We start from the raw sequence: 18,894 nt of genomic DNA, 5'->3' as shown, positions 1-18,894 counted from the left end.
CGTAGGAGCTGATGAGTTCACCCAGGGAAGAGGTGTATAGAGAGAAGAGTAAGGGTCCTAGAACAGAGCCCTGAGGGACCCCGACTGAAAGGGTGGAAGGGGGGGGAGAGAGACCCAGAGGTGGTGACAGAGAAAGAACGGTCAGCCAGGTAAGAAGTGAACCAGGACAGGACAGGGCCAGAGAGACCAAAGGACTGGAGGGTGTGGAGCAGGAGGGGGTGGTCGACGGTGTCGAAAGCAGCAGAAAGATCAAGGAGGATAAGAAGGGAGAAGTGGCCTCTGGCTTTAGCAGAGAGGAGGTCATTGGTAACTTTAGCCAGGGCAGTTTTGGTGGAGTGAAGGGGGCGGAAACCAGACTGGAGAGGATCAAGGAGGGAGTGAACAGAAAGGTAGGAGGTGAGACGGCTGCAGACGAGCCTTTCGAGTAATTTGGAGGCAAAGGGGAGAAGAGATATGGGGCGATAGTTAGAGAGAGAAGTGGGGTCGAGATTAGGTTTCTTAAGAATGGGAGATACAAGAGCATGTTTAAAGGAAGAGGGGAAGATGCCGGTGGAGAGGGAAAGATTAAAGAGGTGAGCGAGGTGGGAGCAGGTGGTGGGGGAAAGGGAGCGAAGAAGGTGGGAGGGGATAGGATCCAGGGGACAGGTAGAAGGGGGGGAGGAAGAGATGAGGGAGTGGACTTCTTCACCCGTGGTGGGGCGGAAGGAGTGAAGGGAAACGTGGCTAGGGGGAGAGGACGGAAGAGAAGGGGGGGTGGACGAGAGAGTGGAGGAGGCGATGTCAAGTCGGATGGACTCGATTTTAGAGGAGAAGGAGGCAAAGTCGGTGGCAGTCAGGGAGGAGGGGGGAGGGGGAGGGGAAGGGGCCAGGAGAGAGCTGAAGGTGGCGAAGAGGCGGCGGGGGTTAGAGGACTGGGAAGAGATGAGGGATTTAAAGAAAGATTGCTTGGCGAGCGAGAGGGCAGAGCTATAAGAGGAGAGGATGAACTTAAAGTGTAGGAAGTCAGCCAGGGAGCGGGATTTTCTCCAGAGGCGTTCAGCGGTACGGGTGCATTTTTGTAGGAAGCGGGTAAATTTGGAGTGCCAGGGTTGGGGTTTAGAGCAGCGAGGGTGGACGGAGTGGGCGGGGGCAACCGCATCGAGAGCGGAGGTGAGGGTGTGATTGTAGAGGGAGACCTCCTGGTTGGGGCAGGCCTGGGAGGAAAGGGGAGAAAGGAGAGTATCGAGAGAGGAGGACAGAGTGGCTGGATCAAGAGCGTCAAGATTGCGAATGGACAGAGTAGGTTTGGGCTGGGAGCGGGGAGCAGGTGAAGAGGAGAGTGAGAAGGAGAGGAGATGGTGGTCAGATAGAGGAAAGGGAGAAATGGAGAAGTCAGAGAGACTACAAAGGTAGGAGAAGACAAGATCAAGGGAGTGACCAAGGCAGTGGGTAGAGGAAGAGGTACACTGAGTGAGACCAAGAGAGGAAGAAAGGGTGAGCAGTTTGCAGGAGGCGGAGTCGGTGGGGTTGTTGATGGGGAAGTTAAAGTCGCCGAGGATGATGGAGGGGAGGTCAGAGGATAGGTGGTGGGGAAGCCAGGCAGCAAAGTGGTCAAGGAAAAGGGAGGTGGGGCCAGGGGGGCGGTAGATGACAGTGACGCGGAGATGGATGGGGTAGAAGAGCCGGATAGAGTGGGCTTCAAAGGAGGAGAAGGAGAGGGAGGGTTCAGGAGGGATGACACGAAAAGTACAGGTGGAGGAAAGGAGGAAGCCGACTCCACCGCCAGGGCGGGCCCCGGGTCTGGCGGAGTGGGTGAAGGAGAGGCCACCATAGGAGAGGGCAGCAGGGGAGGCAGTGTCTGAATCGGAGAGCCAGGTTTCGGTAATGGGCAGAAGGTTGAGGGAGTTGGATAAAAAGAGGTCATGGATAGCAGTCAGTTTGTTACGGACGGATCTAGCATTCCAAAGGGCACAGGAGAAAGGGGGAGAGGAGAGGGGGGGAGATGGAAATGAGGTTAGCAAGATGAGCAGTGCGAGGGGGAATGCGGGGAGGAGAGGGGGAGGTGGGGCGGGGGTAGAGTAAGGGTATGGGGCGAGAGCGGGGAGGCATGGTAAGGAGAGAGAGGAGGAGGGAGGGCAGAATCGAGGGTGGAGGATGGGTGATCTAGGAAGGAAGGGAAGAAGTCAGTTAGAGAGGCCAAGTAAGAAGGTGAGAGAGGAGGTGGCGTAAGGGCATGGAAGGCCGTGAAATGTGAGATAAAGTAGAATGAGGTTAGAGAGAGAGAGAGAGACAGCCGCAGGGTACAGGGGAGGCAAAAGACGTGAGCAAGGGAGTGAAAAGAGAGTGAGATAAGGACGGTAAGAAAGGCCTAAGATGGAGGTGAGAGACGATGAGGCATAGGAGTGTGGCAGGTCGTGTAGTATGAGCTGAGGGGAGTGACTGAGGGCAAATGCGACAAAGAGATATATGAGTATGCAAAGAACATGGGAGAGAGATGAGAGTAAGTATAAGGCAAGGGCATGAGCAAAAACAGAGGACAGTAAATAACCGTAAATAGCAGTAAATAAAGAAAAATAATAAGTAAATAAAATTAAGTAAATAAGTAATAAGTTACTAAGTAAAATAACAGTAAGTAAAGTAAATTAAGGAGGCAATAAATGGCAGTAAATGTAACAGTAAATAAAGAAAGAAAAAAAATAGAGACAATAAATAACAAAAAGTAAGATAAAATATAGACAATAGAGTACCAGTAAATAACAACCGGTGCCTAAACGTGGTTAGGTGCAGGCAAAATGGTAAGCCAACCCTGGGGATGGAGCAGAGTTTCAGGGAAGGAGTCAGTGGGGCATACCAGAGAGACAATTGAGCAAAGATACCTAGAGAGCTGTAAGGTCAATCCAAGGGGATGAAGCAGAGTCCCAGGGAGAGAGTTAGTGGAGATCCGGGAGACTTCATAGGAGGAGCAGCAGGGTGAAGAGACCATCCGTGGAGAGGAGCCTCCGTTAGCGTCTGAGGTTGCGGTGGAACGGAAATACACGTGGGGGTCAGAGGAGCACCAGTGGAGGGCAGAGGCACGGAGGAAGGCGGAAGCGAGGAGACTGTGGAGTCAGCCGGGAGTAAGCCACAGTGCAGGTCGAAGGATCCGTAGAACACGTGCCACGATGCGGTTTGGTCGTCAGGAGGACCCGGGCTATCCCTGGAGCAGGCACAGGAGCGGAGACAGGAGCGATCTCTGGAGCAGTCCACAGGTCCAATGCCGGTCGGTCAACAGCAGCGTGGAACGAGGCAGCAGCAGCAGCAAGAGGCAGAGAACCGGAAGAGGTCCACGAGGTGGAGAGAAGCGGCACTCGAGAACCGTGGATGCAACCGGAAGTAGGCCTCGGACGGGCGGACCAGACACCGGGAGGACCCGGGAAGAACAGCCGAATGGAGGTCCACTGGAGGGAAGAGCCTGGCCAGGAAACGCTGAAGATCGATGAAGGAGCGGTGGAAGAGAGCCAGGAAGAAGGCAGCTGGGCCAGAGCCGGGGACCCGATAGAAGTACTGCCGGAGGGGGCCGAGAGCAGGCAAGTCAAGCGGGTGCAGGACTCAGAGAGAGGCCGGGTGGAGGTGAGGTAGGCAGGCAGGCAGCGGAGAGGTGCCGGGGGGCTGCTCCACAGGAGTAAGGAGCCCAGGCTCTGGGCCCCAGTGGAGAGCTCACGCGGCATGTCCGAGCAGGACGAAATCCCAAGGCTGGGATATATATACACAAATATGTTTACACACACAGTATATATTGTAAAATAGTTATAGTTATATGTGACTGTTTTGTTCCAAGTCAAAGAAATCTATTTTTGATACAAAACATACAAAATTCCTTTAGAAATCCATTAATAAATGTGCCTTCTAAAGACCAACCTTGTGATATTTCCTTTGTGTGTGCATGTGGTTCAGTTTAGGCGGTGCGGAGGGGTCCTTGGTCTCTCTCTGGTGTTGCTAATTTCCGGTACTACCTCACATAGAGCCTACAGTACTTTGATCAAGGTGGAGGCACTGTGCGAAACTGAATACAAGGTAAACAGAACACACGAAGACTAGTACACACAGCCTAGACAATGAAAGGGGGTGTTACACGTCAAAGAAATACTCCGCAATCAACACACGCAAAAGTTTATTTAATACAAGTGTCTTGTCTTTGTAATAGCTTCAGCTCCAGCAATTTGGCAAAGAGCCATGGATCAAGTGTTACATGGAATACCTGGTACTCAATGCTCCCTCGATATTATTATTACAGGAAAAGCGTACTCACAAGACTACATAAATATGGGCTTTGAGCCAATTGAGATAAATGTGAATTCTGTAAGGATGAAACTTCTTATTGTGGATATGCAATTAACAATAACGGGCTGTAAGACGCTGAACATAAAATTGAAGCAGTGCTGCAAGTAACATGACCTCAAACTGTGGCCTAGTTGAAATCTTATTTAGGTCTAGTGAATTCTCATCACAAATTTCTACCTCAAATATCAATGGTATTAAAACCACTGAATCCTCTCTTAGAGAAGAGAACACTGCCTACAAAGTTAGCATTTGATACAACACCTGATGGAATACGGTCAGTATTATCACATCCTCTACGGGATAGCAGTGAGTGACCAACCTCATTTTCATCAAGTTCCTTAATAGTGGCTGAACGCAATTATACACAAATTGACTGTGTAGCATTAAGTCTTGTTTGGAAGTATCTTTATGGACAGAAGTTCATATTGGTCACAGACCACAAACCTCTTGTGTCTATACTCAATCCTAAAATAGGAGTTGAAATGACAGCTGTCAGATTGCAAAGATGGTTCTTATTCTTGGGAGCTCAAACATATGAGATTGAATTTAGAAACAAAACTTCATGACAATGCTACCGATCTAGAAAAAAGATGATGAGTCTGTCCAAACGGACAAGGAATATTTGTTTTATATTGGTAAAGCAACTTCCAATAACTAGTGCTGACATCAAGCGAGAAACCAGACATGATCCAGTATTATCTAAAGTCTATTAGAATACAGTAAAGGTTGGCAAAAACATGGCAATGCACTGTAGCCAGCGATCAACTATTTGTATGCCCAATGAACATTAATGTGTGGGTCTAGAGTAGTAGTGCCTACCAAGCTTTGTACAAGAATATTGGAAGAATTGCATGAAGGCCATCTCGGCACAGTGAAAATGAAAAGCAAGAGGTTTGTGGCCTGGAATCAATGGTCATATCCAATCAACACCTAAAGAGGATGTCAAAAGAATGTCCAGGTCTATTCATGGATTGTGGTGGATGCACATTTTAAGTGGTCTGAAGCCCACAAGATAAAATCTATGTTATCTGAAAAAACTATTGCTGTTTTGAGAACCATATTCTCTAGAAATTAGTTACCCGAACAAATTTGTAGTGATAATAGACTTCAATTCATTTCAGAAGAATTCCAGAGATTCCTGAATAGTAATAGTATAAAATACTTCACTCCAGCACCATATCACACAGCCACAAATGGATTAGCTGAAATATTTATTCAAACATCCAAAAAAGCTATCACGGCCACGAGCCACAAGCAAATTACTCTACAAAACTAAATCGCCAATTTCTTATTTGTTGTTTATTGGAATGTTGAATATGCTACTACAGGGCAATGATGTTCCTCCACAGGAACCTGTGATCTTATAGGAACTTATTGAAATCAGATGTACGTAAAGAAGTCCATAACATGAAATTAAAAAAATATGCATCAAAAGCCGACTTTAAATTGTGATGTTTACCAAGAAGTATTAGTACAAGATTATAGAGAGTACAAAACATGGAAAATCATTTCAAGGTCTGGTTCCTTAATGTACACTGTTGATGGTGGAGAAGGCTTATGGTGTTGTCATGTAGATCAAATCCATAATTCCAAAAGAGAGAAGTCACAAGCTCATGTGTCAAACTAATTCAAAAGAGCTCAGATGTTGTTGAATCAATTCAAGGGATAAATGTAATGTTAGTTGAGCAACCTCAAGTTGCATTCACAGAAATGTCTAGTCAGCAAGATGTAACTCCAGAGAGTTTAATAGCTACACCAGTTACCCAACAAGAAAACGAGTCTACAACTATACTAAAGCCACAGAGTCTTCAAAGGATATACAACTTCCACGGTCCTGTGCCTCAGAGTTTCAAAAATGTTATTCTGAAAGGCAACGGAGACCTCCTCAAAGACTCAATTTATAGTCTTAAGGTATTCGTATAGTGAAGATATTTGTGTCTATATATTTCATTGCATGGTCATCATATTTTATTTCTTGTCTAAGAAAGGAGGACAATAGTATGCGTGTGGTATATTATATGTGGACTACATTATAGTTCTGCCAAGGTCAACGTTGGGTGTGTATTCTAAGAAATGTATTTATATCATGTGCCCACCTGTCACCTTTTATATTATGCTCATAAGCTAAAAAGAAAAAGGTTCAGCGGCTGCTGTTCCTAATATATTTAAGTGGTCAGCGTGTTTATTCAATACTACATACACTACAGTCAGAAACTTAAAACACCTAGGGATAAATGTATCAAACCATCTAAAAAGGAAACGAGGAAGTGTTGCCCATAGCAACCAGATTCTAGCTGTCACTTTCTAGAATTATTAGATAAATGATAGCTATGGGCAACACCTCCAGTTTTCCTTTTTGAAAGGTTTTATCCATCTACTAATACCTAATATTGATTCTGTTTATTCACACTCCAATTTATTAAGATAAGAGTTGACATTTAAAAATGAGATTAAAAATCATCTTTAACACTTAAGTGCTAATTCAATTAGCCGCCAAGTCCCGTTGGAACACTGTGGGATGCGAATCCACGGGATGTTCCTGGTAATAATCTTTGCTCACACCTCAGAGGTACAAACAAAACCTCCGACAGCCTCCTTTCTAAAGGGCTGTTGAAAGAGATGTTAGCAGGAAGACTCCAGAAGCCGTAGTCTCTGTGGTATCACAATTGTTCCTCCTGGTCATGTCACCCCCGCAGTATCACACAGCCAGGGCGGCAAGACAAACCGCAGAGCCCCGAGAAAGAGCTACACAGAGCAGCCCCAAGGATGAATAACAGCTTGTTTCTTTTTAATGAGTGGGCTTGATTCAAACAATTTAGGCGATTGAAAAGTAAATCTTACTATGCAGATGTGCAAAAAAGAAAATCAATACATAAACCATAATCAAGTGGCAACAAACTGTGCCATTTACACACAATGGTAATGATCGCTGAAGGGTGATGGGCAAAATGGAACGTAGAAAGGAAGTCCTAGACATGGTCTCACTTAAGTTCAATGATGTGAGTTCTAGAGCAGATGTCATAGATAAGCCAACCTGGTTTGGCATTTTTATTTGTACATACTTAAAGCAAGTGGCCCATAGGCTTAAGGGCATAAAATAATAATGTGCACATTTAGACATTTTACCTTGCACCACACATTTTTTACAGATATTTGACTATAAGTTATTATGCAGACTCGTCTAAATTGCTAGGTGCAGGCAGCTTCCTTGCTATGCCTGGCCAACCTTGTCAGATAGTATATGAAGAATCTATGCTGTACACTGGCTGCTATGGTTGTCAAGACAGCAAAAAGAGCAGCCAGGATTTAGCAAGTGAGAAAAATCATCCTTCCCAAAGCGCTTAGACCATTTCTGGCCAGCAGCTTGAATGGAAAAACTGTGCGGCCAATTGCTATAGTGCTCCTATTAACAAGGCTATACTTCCACTTATCAACCACGCACCAGCTGCTTTAGAGCATAGGGGTGGGGGAAGATGTCACTCATACTTGCACAGTTTGACACCCTTAACTATGAAATGCTTGTCATATACAATTACTATCAGCCCACCAATATTATAAAGCTGTCAGTCAGAAAAGAGAACTTAAAAGTTTTTATGTGAACCTAGACATAAGTTTGTGCTGCTCAACATTTAATGCCAAGTCATTTGATGCAATGTTTTAGATTTCCTTTAGGCTGGCTGTTAGGCTGCTAGTGGTCAGATAACGAACCTGCAGAACTAATAGTCGGGGGTCTTCACCTTTAGCAGCCGCCTTTCCCGTAGAGCTAGATGCGCTCACAGGTACTCGGATGCCCCCAGGACTTAACTCCAATGTAGTGTAGGTTCGTTATACTAACCGCAGCACAGGCCCGGAGACAGTACAGATGGTAAAGGATGGTCAGACGAAAGCCAAGGTCAGGGGTCACTTGCAGGGTAGAATGGTCAGAAAACACGCCAACGGTCAAGGTCACGAGCAGAACAGTAGAATCCAAGGTACAGGCCAAAAGGTCAGGGTCACAGGCAATAAGGCAAGGTACAGTAAACAGGCAGAAGGTCACAACAGGAATCCAGCAGAGAATCCAGAGCAGGTCAGCACAAGTACAAAACTAGGATGCTATAACCAGCATGGAGGCTAAGCCCTCCCTGCCTTAAATAGTGCCATTGACCAATCGGGGCTTAGCCCTGTAAGAGACCACAGGGGTAGGTAATGCCCTAATTAACTAGTTTAATCAGCCAACCGACTGTATAGTAGCAGCGCATGCGCCCGGCTGCTCAGTAATGCTGGGGCGCGCTGTTTAGAGTTTTCAGCATCTGACCATTGCCTTGGCAACGGTCGGCCCCGCAAAACCGGAAGTGATGCCCCGGTCGCCAGGGCGACGGCCAGGGACATCAGAACAGAGAGGAAGAGAGTCGCGGCGGTGCCCGTGGCCGCCGTGGCTCCCAACACTGGCCACACAAGTATATTTTTTTTTTATATTTACACACAAACAATTGCATTCTTATAATTTCATGATAACCATACCCATACTTTATTCAGTACCTAACTGATTACTGTAATTTCAGAAATCCCCCTGAAATCTATTGGCTATCTACCTATGATCGATCTATTGTCAGCCATACGTGTCGATTTTTTTTTTACAACTGTTTGTTAAAATTCAGACTGAGTGTCTAGATTATAACGTTGGCCATGCACTACGATACTGATAGGAGCATTATAAGGCATGTTTGGAAATGCAGTTTGAAGATACCTCCTTTTGGTCTTTGTGTGTTGTCATCTCGCTACCACACTAATATGGACCCAATGACACCAGAAATGACCCGGCCACTATACAAAAGACTCAACAGCAAAATCACATCCAGTTTGGCTGACCTATAGTTGCCGCTGCCTTCCTTGTTTCCTGCCCTCGTCTTGTTGCCTTCTATAACCCTGCTGGAGTTCTGTTGTTCCTCATACAACACCAAATCCTGGTGGCATCCGAGTACCTGAGGGCAAACCCGAGGGAAAAGGCACCTGGTATAAGCACAAGATCAGGCACCTAGCCTGGAATTTTAGGGTCGGAACAGAAAGGGAATGGGCGTATACAGGTATTCAGTTTACAGTATGGGCTTGTCAAGCTCGATACAAGTGTTGGACATCTCAAAGGTAAGTGTTTTTCTGTCGCATCATTTGCACCAGCTAGAAGTCAGGTAAAAGTGCAGATAGTGATGAAGGTCGCGTATGCAATCAGGAGTAACTGTAAAAATGCATTTTATGTACAGCAGACGTTATGATAAATGTATTTTAAAAAAATGTTTTTTTAATTAATGATTATATTATTAACAGGTGACAATCATGCAATACTGTGCATTCTGATGGTACTTTATATTACACATATGTATTGGACGTACCCTGCAATGTATTGTATCTGTCAAAGCAGAGCACATCTAGACCCTAAATTAATAAAAGACGTTTCGGCAGATCCACTGCTAGCTGAATACAGACGTTCGTATACCCGAATTACGTGTGTTTTAAAAAAGACGCAATTTACGTTTGTTTTAAGTGCCTTAATTAATCAGGCCCTAGATGATCACATAATATGTTTTAATTTTTTTTTTAAACATACTGTTAGTCTCAATGTTGTTATTTGACAACATCTTATAGTATGTGAATAAGCAACACTTTAGGACTCATCCATACTTGTTATGTACTGTGAAACAATTTAAGAAAACTGCATATTGCATCAATTTTGTTTTGCTTTGTTTTCCAAATCAAGCATTTGGAAACCCCCTCCAGAAATCCTGTGTTGCCCCCGAGTTCATTTCAATCTCTATCTTGTGTGGTTACAAACAATCCCTAGTCTCACTGTTCTATTTATACAGCATCAGCCATAGTTCTGTAGCAAAGAAAGCTGATAAGTAAAATAGTCTGAAAATCTTTGCAAAAGAAATATATATATATATATTGTGCACTCATTAGGTTAGACTTCAATAAGCTGGTACAATTGCGATCATCAACTAAATTCTTTCCGCAGTAGGCAGATTCTCGCTGAATAGCCTGCAGAAACTTGTCTGACAAGAACAGACGTCAGACTATCAAAGATCCTGAGAGCTTCTTATTTACTGGAATCCTTGACCTGCTCCGAGCAGGGAGCATCCAAAGTAATGAGAGTGATCAGTTGGGAATTAAAGGATTGCATTTAATATAAGACATACTACACAAAATGTGTGTATGAACATTTCACTCTACAAGCCTCTACTAGTCGCTTTTCATATTGTATTTATAGTAGCTTATTTAAAAGTCCTTGGAAATTAATGTTTTATCAAAGCAGTGCCATTTGTTGAGTAAGAGGCTACCTATTACACCAGACAACAAGGCCACTCCATTCAAAAAACAGTTCCTAAGGCCATTATAACTTAAAACAAAAAACATAACAAAAAGTTTTTTTGTTTATATGGCGTTACTCTACGGATCTTTAAAAATATTTGATTGATGTAATTACCCCAAAACATCTGCAGAATTGTTTCCTATATGGTTTGTTACAGTGCTTCTTAATTCTTAACACTCATTATTTTCTTATTTTTATTATGCTAAAATAGTGACAATCTGTTGTGTGAATTTACAGTTAGAAATTCGATTCACATAGTAGCAAACCGATGCTTGTTCCAAATGCCTAACTGGGACTAGCAACATTTTGGAACAAATTGGCCCAAACTACTCGTACTGCCATCACCATCATCACCATTTATTTATATAGCACCACTTATTGTGCAGTGGTGTACAGAGAACTCATTCACATCAGTCCCTGCCCCATTGGAGCTTACACTCTAAATTCCGTAAATACACACACAGACAGAGAGAGAGAGAGAGAGAGAGAGAGAGAGACTAGGGTAAATTTTGATTGCAGCCAATTAACCTACTAGTATGTTTTTGGAGTGTGAGAGGAAACCGGAGCACCCGGAGGAAACCCACGCAAACACGGGGAGAACATACAAACTCCACACAGATAAGGCCATTTTGGGAATTGAACTCATGACCCCAGTGCTGTGAAGCAGTAGTGCTAACCACTTAGCCACCGTGCTGCCCACTGAATTGTATGTGAAGTCTTATATTGGTTGTGGTCTGTGACATCACAGCTTGCAGCCAATCAGCTACCTTCATTTTATGAAACAATAAGCAGCAAAAAGCACCCTCCCCTGGATCCCAAGAGCTTTGTAAAGAGATGAAAATATTTTAAAATAATGACTTATATTTCTTTTGTTCAGTAAATGGATTTCCAAAGAAAAGCTTTAGCTATAGAGGAAAAGCTGCTAAGTTCCTTCGATTACTGCTGTGTACTTGAAATGATACTAGACCCTTCTCTGCTGGTCAGCTTCCAACGCTATCATTTTATTTTCCACCCCTGTCGTGGTATACCCAACGCTGTGCTCCATCCTGTTCCTTGTAGAGTTTGGTATCAGCGAGGATCTCTGCCGGGGTAACACTGTTACACCATTGGAACAGGGGCCCTATTTTTGGTTGGTCAGGCTGACCAGGTTAGAATGTCCGCCCTCAGTGGTTAGCATGCATCAATGTTGCACCTTCTGGTTTTAAATATAAAACACAGAATAGAGGAACATTTGGCTCACTAGCAAAACAAAAACATGAATAGATGGTGACAAGAACAGCAGCAGGGAGCAGATATCAATGTACTTGGGTAGGAGTCAGAGGGTGCACTATGGTCATAGTCTTTTAGTAGAATGAGTAACATTTAGAGAAAAAAAAATATCAAGGGTTATTTACTAAGTTTGCAAAAAGGTGCAAATTACCAACAAACCATAGCAACCAGAAAATTGTTTTCATTTTTTATCTTGAGCTAGAAAGATAAAAGCTAATTATTTTCTATAATTTTAGAACAATCCTTTGAGCAATGTTCATAAATAACCCTTGATTTTCATCCAAAGTAGTTCTGTTTTCCAGCTAGTATATGTGTTTAAAGAAATATAAAAATGTAAGTTCTTTGTAACACTGCAAAACTGGAAATTGACAAAATTGGTAAAAACAAAATGGTAAAAGAACAGGATAATGTGTTATAGAATGGAATTAAGTTCATGTGACAAATTACAGAGAAGTTAAAATGGTAAGTATAGACTACAGCAGGTGATTAATGACATCACATTACCAGCAACCGCCATACTGGAAAAGCCCCAAAAAGCTTCAAAGCTTGCTAAGAAAAATATCACGTCGACAATTTTCAACAGCAAGCTACAAGCAGAACATATTTTAAGAAAATATCTATGTAACCACAGATGAATTAATAGCACAATGGAATTGAATGAGTTAAATGTCCACAGTCGCATGAAAAAGAAAGTATATACTTTTTCAAATCTGTGATTTACATATCAAGACATAATTAACAATCATCTAGTCATCACCAAATTCTGAAGTGTGATAAATCTAATCTAATGTGACAAATAATTCATAAGAAATGTTACTTTGTCATTGTTTATTAACAAAAATAAGCTGTTATACAACAAACCATTGTCAATGTTATTGGCTAGTACACACAGCACACCACCAATCTGGTGGCTAGTACACACAGCCAATCTGGTGGCTACTACACACAACACACCACCAATCTTGTGGCTAGTACACACAATCAATCTGGAGGCAAGTACACACAGCACACCACCAATCTGGTGGCAAGTACACACAGCACACCGCCAATCTGGTGGCTAGTACACACAACACACCGCCAATCTGGTGGCTAGTACACACAACACACCACCAATCTGGTGGCTAGTACACACAGTCAATCTGGAGGCAAGTACACACAGCACACCACCAATCTGGTGGCAAGTACACACAGCACACCGCCAATCTGGTGGCTAGTACACACAACACACCACCAATCTGGTGGCTAGTACATACAGTCAATCTGGAGGCAAGTACACACAGCACACCACCAATCTGGAGGCAAGTACACACAGCACACCGCCAATCTGGTGGCTAGTACACACAACACACCACCAATCTGGTGGCTAGTACACACAGTCAATCTGGAGGCAAGTACACACAGCACACCGCCAATCTGGTGGCTAGTACACACAAAACACCACCAATCTGTTGGCTAGTACATACAGTCAATCTGGAGGCAAGTACACACAGCACACCGCCAATCTGGTGGCTAGTACACACAAAACACCACCAATCTGTTGGCTAGTACATACAGTCAATCTGGAGGCAAGTACACACAGCACACCACCAATCTGGTGGCTTGCCAACCCAGAGGCTATCATAAAGCTCTCCCTGAACAGTGTACCTGAGTATAACAATACTAGCGGTGCAAACTGAGGAGACAAACCTTGTGCACCATATACAAGCAAGTGACCTTATACAATACAGAGAGCATCTTGATGATTGTTATACAATTCAGTGAACATTCTAGTGACTATACAATACAGAGACCACTAGTAAAAGCATAGTGCCTACTAGTGACTAATAACTAATGTCAACCTTATTTTGAAGGCTATTATTATTATGGTGTTACAGTGCAGACGTTTAAAATCTGAGTGCTTCATAATACAGACCACCCTAAATCTTAGGTGGCTTAATTATGTAAATCCCAGACACATTGTGGCTTTACTATATAGACCCCAGATATCTAGCTGCATTATAAAACAGATGCCCTCCCAATCTCTGTTGGTGACAAAATGAGACCCCAAAACATCCCTCCTGCAACTCCACGCTGTCTCCTGCCATGTACCCTGTCATAACCAGGCTACTTACTGCAATCTGATAGGTGGATAACCATCCACCAATAAGTGTGTGGGGACCTCCTGACAATTTGGTGGATGATAATGGCCAATCAAGCAGTAGGCTAGAAGCCGTCTGCTATCTATTATAGCATACCTAGTAACTATGCATTCGCACAGCTCATGCCCGCTGCAGGTGGCCAGAGGATGCTACTATTATTATTATTATAATTATTATTATTATTATTATAATAAACACAATTGAAATGAACGTAAAACTTTGTCTGTCCACCGCACAGACACCAGGCACAGCCAAAAACCATTCAGTCGTGAGTAGATTATACCAGCTTGCACAGGTTGTTGGGATGAAGTCTATGAGATGACCCCCGGGATGCAGTTTATCCAATTACCAATCTCAACAACCCCCACAAACCCAGCTTTCATTTAAAATTCTCCAAGCATTGTGACTTGGAGGGGGGGGGGGGGATTTACAGAAAATAGTGTTGAGAATAAAGTAATAAATTAGATGCTTAGTCCAGTTTCAACATAATCGAAATCACTGTACTATAATAAATAATTAAATTGAAAACGTAAATAGCTATAGCCCCTCTCAGGTTCTCCAGGTTTGAATCCTTTGGATCAGGACAGTAGTATCGATGTTATTGTCCCCAGATGAATATGTTAAATGTAACTATCTATGTACACTGTTGTGTTTAAGCTTCATTAATTACATTCCTGGCATACATTAAAAGAGAATTTTTTTGGCACAACACCTAGTATACGTTTTGTTGCCTAATTTTCCTGACAGGTGTTGACTTGTGTTTGATCTGTGTATCTGTAAATATGTATAGTAATTCTCAAACAACTACCTCTGTGTTTACACTAACAATCATAACATGCAAGAACACCACACATGTTGTATATTTCTAATAAGATGAAACACAAAAACTTGGCGCTACTATATGAAAATGACTGCATAGTGAGATTATAAAAATTTGTATGTAGATATTCAGAGTCAGCAAGGTATATATTTACCCAAAGTTTATGAATATATTTGCTAAAAGCCCCATTTGTTTACATCACAAGTAATTTTTGCTTTCTATATGCATTATGCAGCCAGATTGCTAGATCTATAGTATATAATGACATGACTGCTTTGTGTCATTGAACCACATACACAACAGATAAGGACACACCCCCATATTATCCATTACAATACCCGATAGTAATGGGCACATGGAGGCTAGCATAGTATGCATACTGTACTGTATTTACACACACGATCTACACAGCCATACAGGAAGGAAACTGTATTGATATAATAAGGAAACATATATACAGGAAGGAAACCCACTGATATAATAATAGCATTATCACCCAGCTGTCAGTCACTCCCAGGTGACCGCACAGCACTAGCTGATCACTCACTCACACTCAGGGACCTACCGAGAAGAGGGTGGAGTAGAAGGACAGGGCGAATTTGAGGCAGTAGTAGGAGCGCGGGGTGACCCTGCGCTGGGATTTGCCATCCATGTCTGCTGGTTACACAGAGAGCGCTGTGTGCTCCCCAGTCATTGTCTCAGTAACCACTATCACACAAAGCAGCCCGGCCACTTCCGCGTGGGGGAAAGAGAAAGTGCTCAGGGACTCAGGGAGGGGACACTCATTAACCCTTCCCCGCACAGCTGTGCTCCCACACATCACCTGTCACCAGGCATAACTAGTGTCTGCATACTGGGGTGATGCCATGTAACCCTTTGTACGCTGCCGTTTCCTGTTACACAGCCAGTGCACACACCACACTTACACTTGGAGGTGACTGACCTCAAGTACAGGCATTTCCTACAAAGACAGGGATCAGATTCTTATAGTAGAGAACCTTTGTAAGGTTTTACCTATGTAAATCTAAAATACTAAAGTTACAAACAGCAACAAAGGCAGAAACAGAAAAACTGATGACGTGAGGCACTATGATTGCATTCACTACAATTGTAAATGTGCTGATAGGGATTGGCTGCTGAGTCTTCATACAGAGTTAATGATCAGCCAAGACAAAAATATTAAATAAAATATGACTTTTATTTCATGCCCATGAAATCTTTACTACGTTAAACAACAAAATATTAAACCAACTGGCTGATGGAGGGTAATCAATTTTCCAATGAACAATTTAATGCTGATGATATGATAGGGAAATTAGAGTTGAGGCTAGAATTAGTCTGCATAATCTGTCCTATGCAGATGTATGCTAGCTATAATAATATCAGAATCCTTTTAGTCTGCATTAGGTAACATGTGAGCTCAACCTTGTTATATGTACTCCCATTCATTCATGGAGACAATAATACTGTATTGTTTTAGAATTGCTTTTTACAAAATTTGCCCTGTAACTACCAAATAAATACACATATTAATACCATTCGACAATCAGGCCTTTACCATTGCTATACATTCAAGACTTATGTGTCTATTTTTTAGCCTCAGAAGAGGTTTTATTCATGGTAAATCTCCTGAAAACTGCAGTTTTTGGGAGATTACAGCATTTTAACGTTAAGAGGCTATTATTAGAGGATATCTGCTGTGGTCCCAGTCTCTTTGTTTGCAAATCCGGTCCCCATACATGTCTATGGGGACTGTGATTAAGCCCTATTTATCAATTCAGACCCTGACAAATATAGCCATCTGAGGATAGTCCATCTGGTATATGGGAGAGAATTGCAGGAGAGAAATCTGGGATTGTCCTTCTCCTCCTCATCACCATTTATTTAAATAGCGCCACCAATTCAGCTACGCTCTAGACAGATAAGGGAATTGCGCTCATGACCCCAGCGCTGAGGCAGAAGTGCTAGCCACCATGTGTTAGCCCTTCTAGTATATAGGAGAGGACTGCAGGAGAGGCATCTTATGCATTCTTTGTGCTCGTCCTCATTGCAAATTGTGCAGGGACATAAGAATCTGCAACATAGATTAATCAATTTCAATAAATAGAATTTAATTTCTTATCACTGCGATAAGAAATGATAACGTATGGAAGATGTGATGGGTCATAAATAGATCCCTTATCGTGCAGAATTCACATATGTGTATTGCACAATCCACACTTTGTTATTACTGGAAGGTCCTCATTTTATTACACATTGCATTTGTTTTATTGTACAAATGCATTCCAGAGTTGAAAGATTTGCACTTTACCCAAACTATTAGTTGTAAACAAGCTCCCCTATCAATGTGCTTGCAAATTAATGTCAATAATTATTGTAAATAACTCCTTGTTAAGTAGTGACCACACAAGTATCACCATGTCTCAGGGACGGACCTAGATTTTTATTTGGGGGGTATTTTATGCTTTTCCCCCTTTTTCACTCCTAGTAAGGGCTGGCTGTCTGCAGCAGTACAATATGTACTTGCATGAATCGTAACCTGTATTGGGCACTCCGATTGAAAATACCCAGGGCCGGTGCTAGGGTCCACGGCGCCCTAGGCATTTTTTAAAAAGCGGCACCCCCCCCCCCCCCGCGCGCAAAAATCGACGCCCCCCCCCCCCCGCAAAAATCGCCGCCCTCCTCCCCCGCAAAAATCGCCGCCCTCCTCCCTCCTCCCTCCTCCCCTTACCTTGTCTCACCACCGCCGCCTCTCTGCTCCGTCTCCTCCCTTCCACTCACTGACACTAGTAAATGTAGGGGAGGAGACGGAGCAGAGAGGCGGCGATGGTGACAAAATAGCCTCTTCCCTCCTCCCCGTGCATCTGATGCTGTGCGGCGGCCGTGACGGGTATGGTCAGCGGTCGCCGCACAGTTTTGAAGTATTTTATTATTCTGTGGCGCCCTCCAGAGCCCAGCGCCCTAGGCAAGTGGCTAACCTTGCCTAATTGGAGCGCCGGGCCTGAAAATACCCATCAGATAAATTCAAGTTGTGCTCATACCAGTAAACACAAACTGTAAGGCTACGGTTATATGGCTGTTTTAGAATGCTGAGATTTTCTGACCAGATCATTGCCACAATCTAAAAAGAGGAAATGCTTAATCAGTACAACATTAAGCATTCAGACGTACCAAGCATTCAGAAATAAGAATCAACGTTCTTCTCTAACACCAGAATAAATTCGGCTGTCAAAGTAGTACATTCAGTAGAGTTACTGTGGTGTGTTCAAGTCTATACTATTTTAAGTAAACACAACATCCAGTTTTCATGCTACTCTGCTGACTCAATGTTAAAAAGACATCTACTTCAGATAACTTCTGCATAATACCTTTCTAAAAGACAAAATACAGGTCCAATACATGCAACATAGCAGACTACAATGTCTATGTGCATAGTTCCAAAAAATAAAGTACTGGTTGCATTCTTTTTCTTACAGCATCCTCAGTCATTCAGTAAGCACACCTTGGCTGTAGGGAAGAGATGTCCATGCGTATGACCTTTTATACACAACATTATTGCTTTTAAACATTTTGTTGCTGAAAGAATGAGATATTCCTGGGAGGTGTCCCTTGTGCATATAATTGATATTCAATAAGTCAGCTGTCAGCCTGTTCATTCCTATCCAGCCACAAGAGATCTCTGGGACTGTTCATAAATTTCCCAGTTTGCTACTTCTGCTATTCCAGGTGATTGAGTCAGCAGTAAAACACATAAAGCATTTCCTGCCAATAGAAGGTATGAGATTGTGAGAATACCAAGTATGTACACCGATCATGTCAGCCCAGTTAATGAATAGAAATTGATTTCTATTAGTATGTACAGCAGTAAATGGTCAGTCTAAAACAGTTTAAGGTAAAATGTACCCGAATTATAAATATATATTACTTATGAGGGTACACAATGTTCCTTCACCGGTCACTGATTTGTTGTATGTCACCATTATTTTTCCCCATATAGGTATGTCTCTATTTTAAAACATAATATA

General features: G+C 43.0%; 1 protein-coding gene across 2 annotated transcripts in view; it reads right to left on the bottom strand.

Annotated features, from left to right (window-relative positions):
- Positions 1-15,857, bottom strand: part of LOC142151619 (tetraspanin-15-like) — a 162,218-nt gene extending 146,361 nt beyond the window's left edge. Inside the window, exon 1 of one of the 2 annotated variants that reach the window (XM_075207448.1) lies at positions 15,435-15,857. In XM_075207448.1, coding sequence (XP_075063549.1) covers positions 15,435-15,521 — 87 coding nt within the window. In that variant the 5' untranslated portion in view covers positions 15,522-15,857. The remainder of the gene's footprint in view (positions 1-15,434) is intronic. The other variant, XM_075207447.1, reaches the window with a different exon arrangement.
- Positions 15,858-18,894: the final 3,037 nt, after the last annotated feature.

The sequence above is a fragment of the Mixophyes fleayi genome, chromosome 4, assembly GCF_038048845.1.
Source record: "Mixophyes fleayi isolate aMixFle1 chromosome 4, aMixFle1.hap1, whole genome shotgun sequence".
Taxonomy (NCBI): Eukaryota; Metazoa; Chordata; class Amphibia; order Anura; family Limnodynastidae; genus Mixophyes; species Mixophyes fleayi.
The sequence above is the reverse complement of the archived record's forward strand: the minus strand, read 5'-3'. Positions and strand labels throughout refer to the sequence as shown.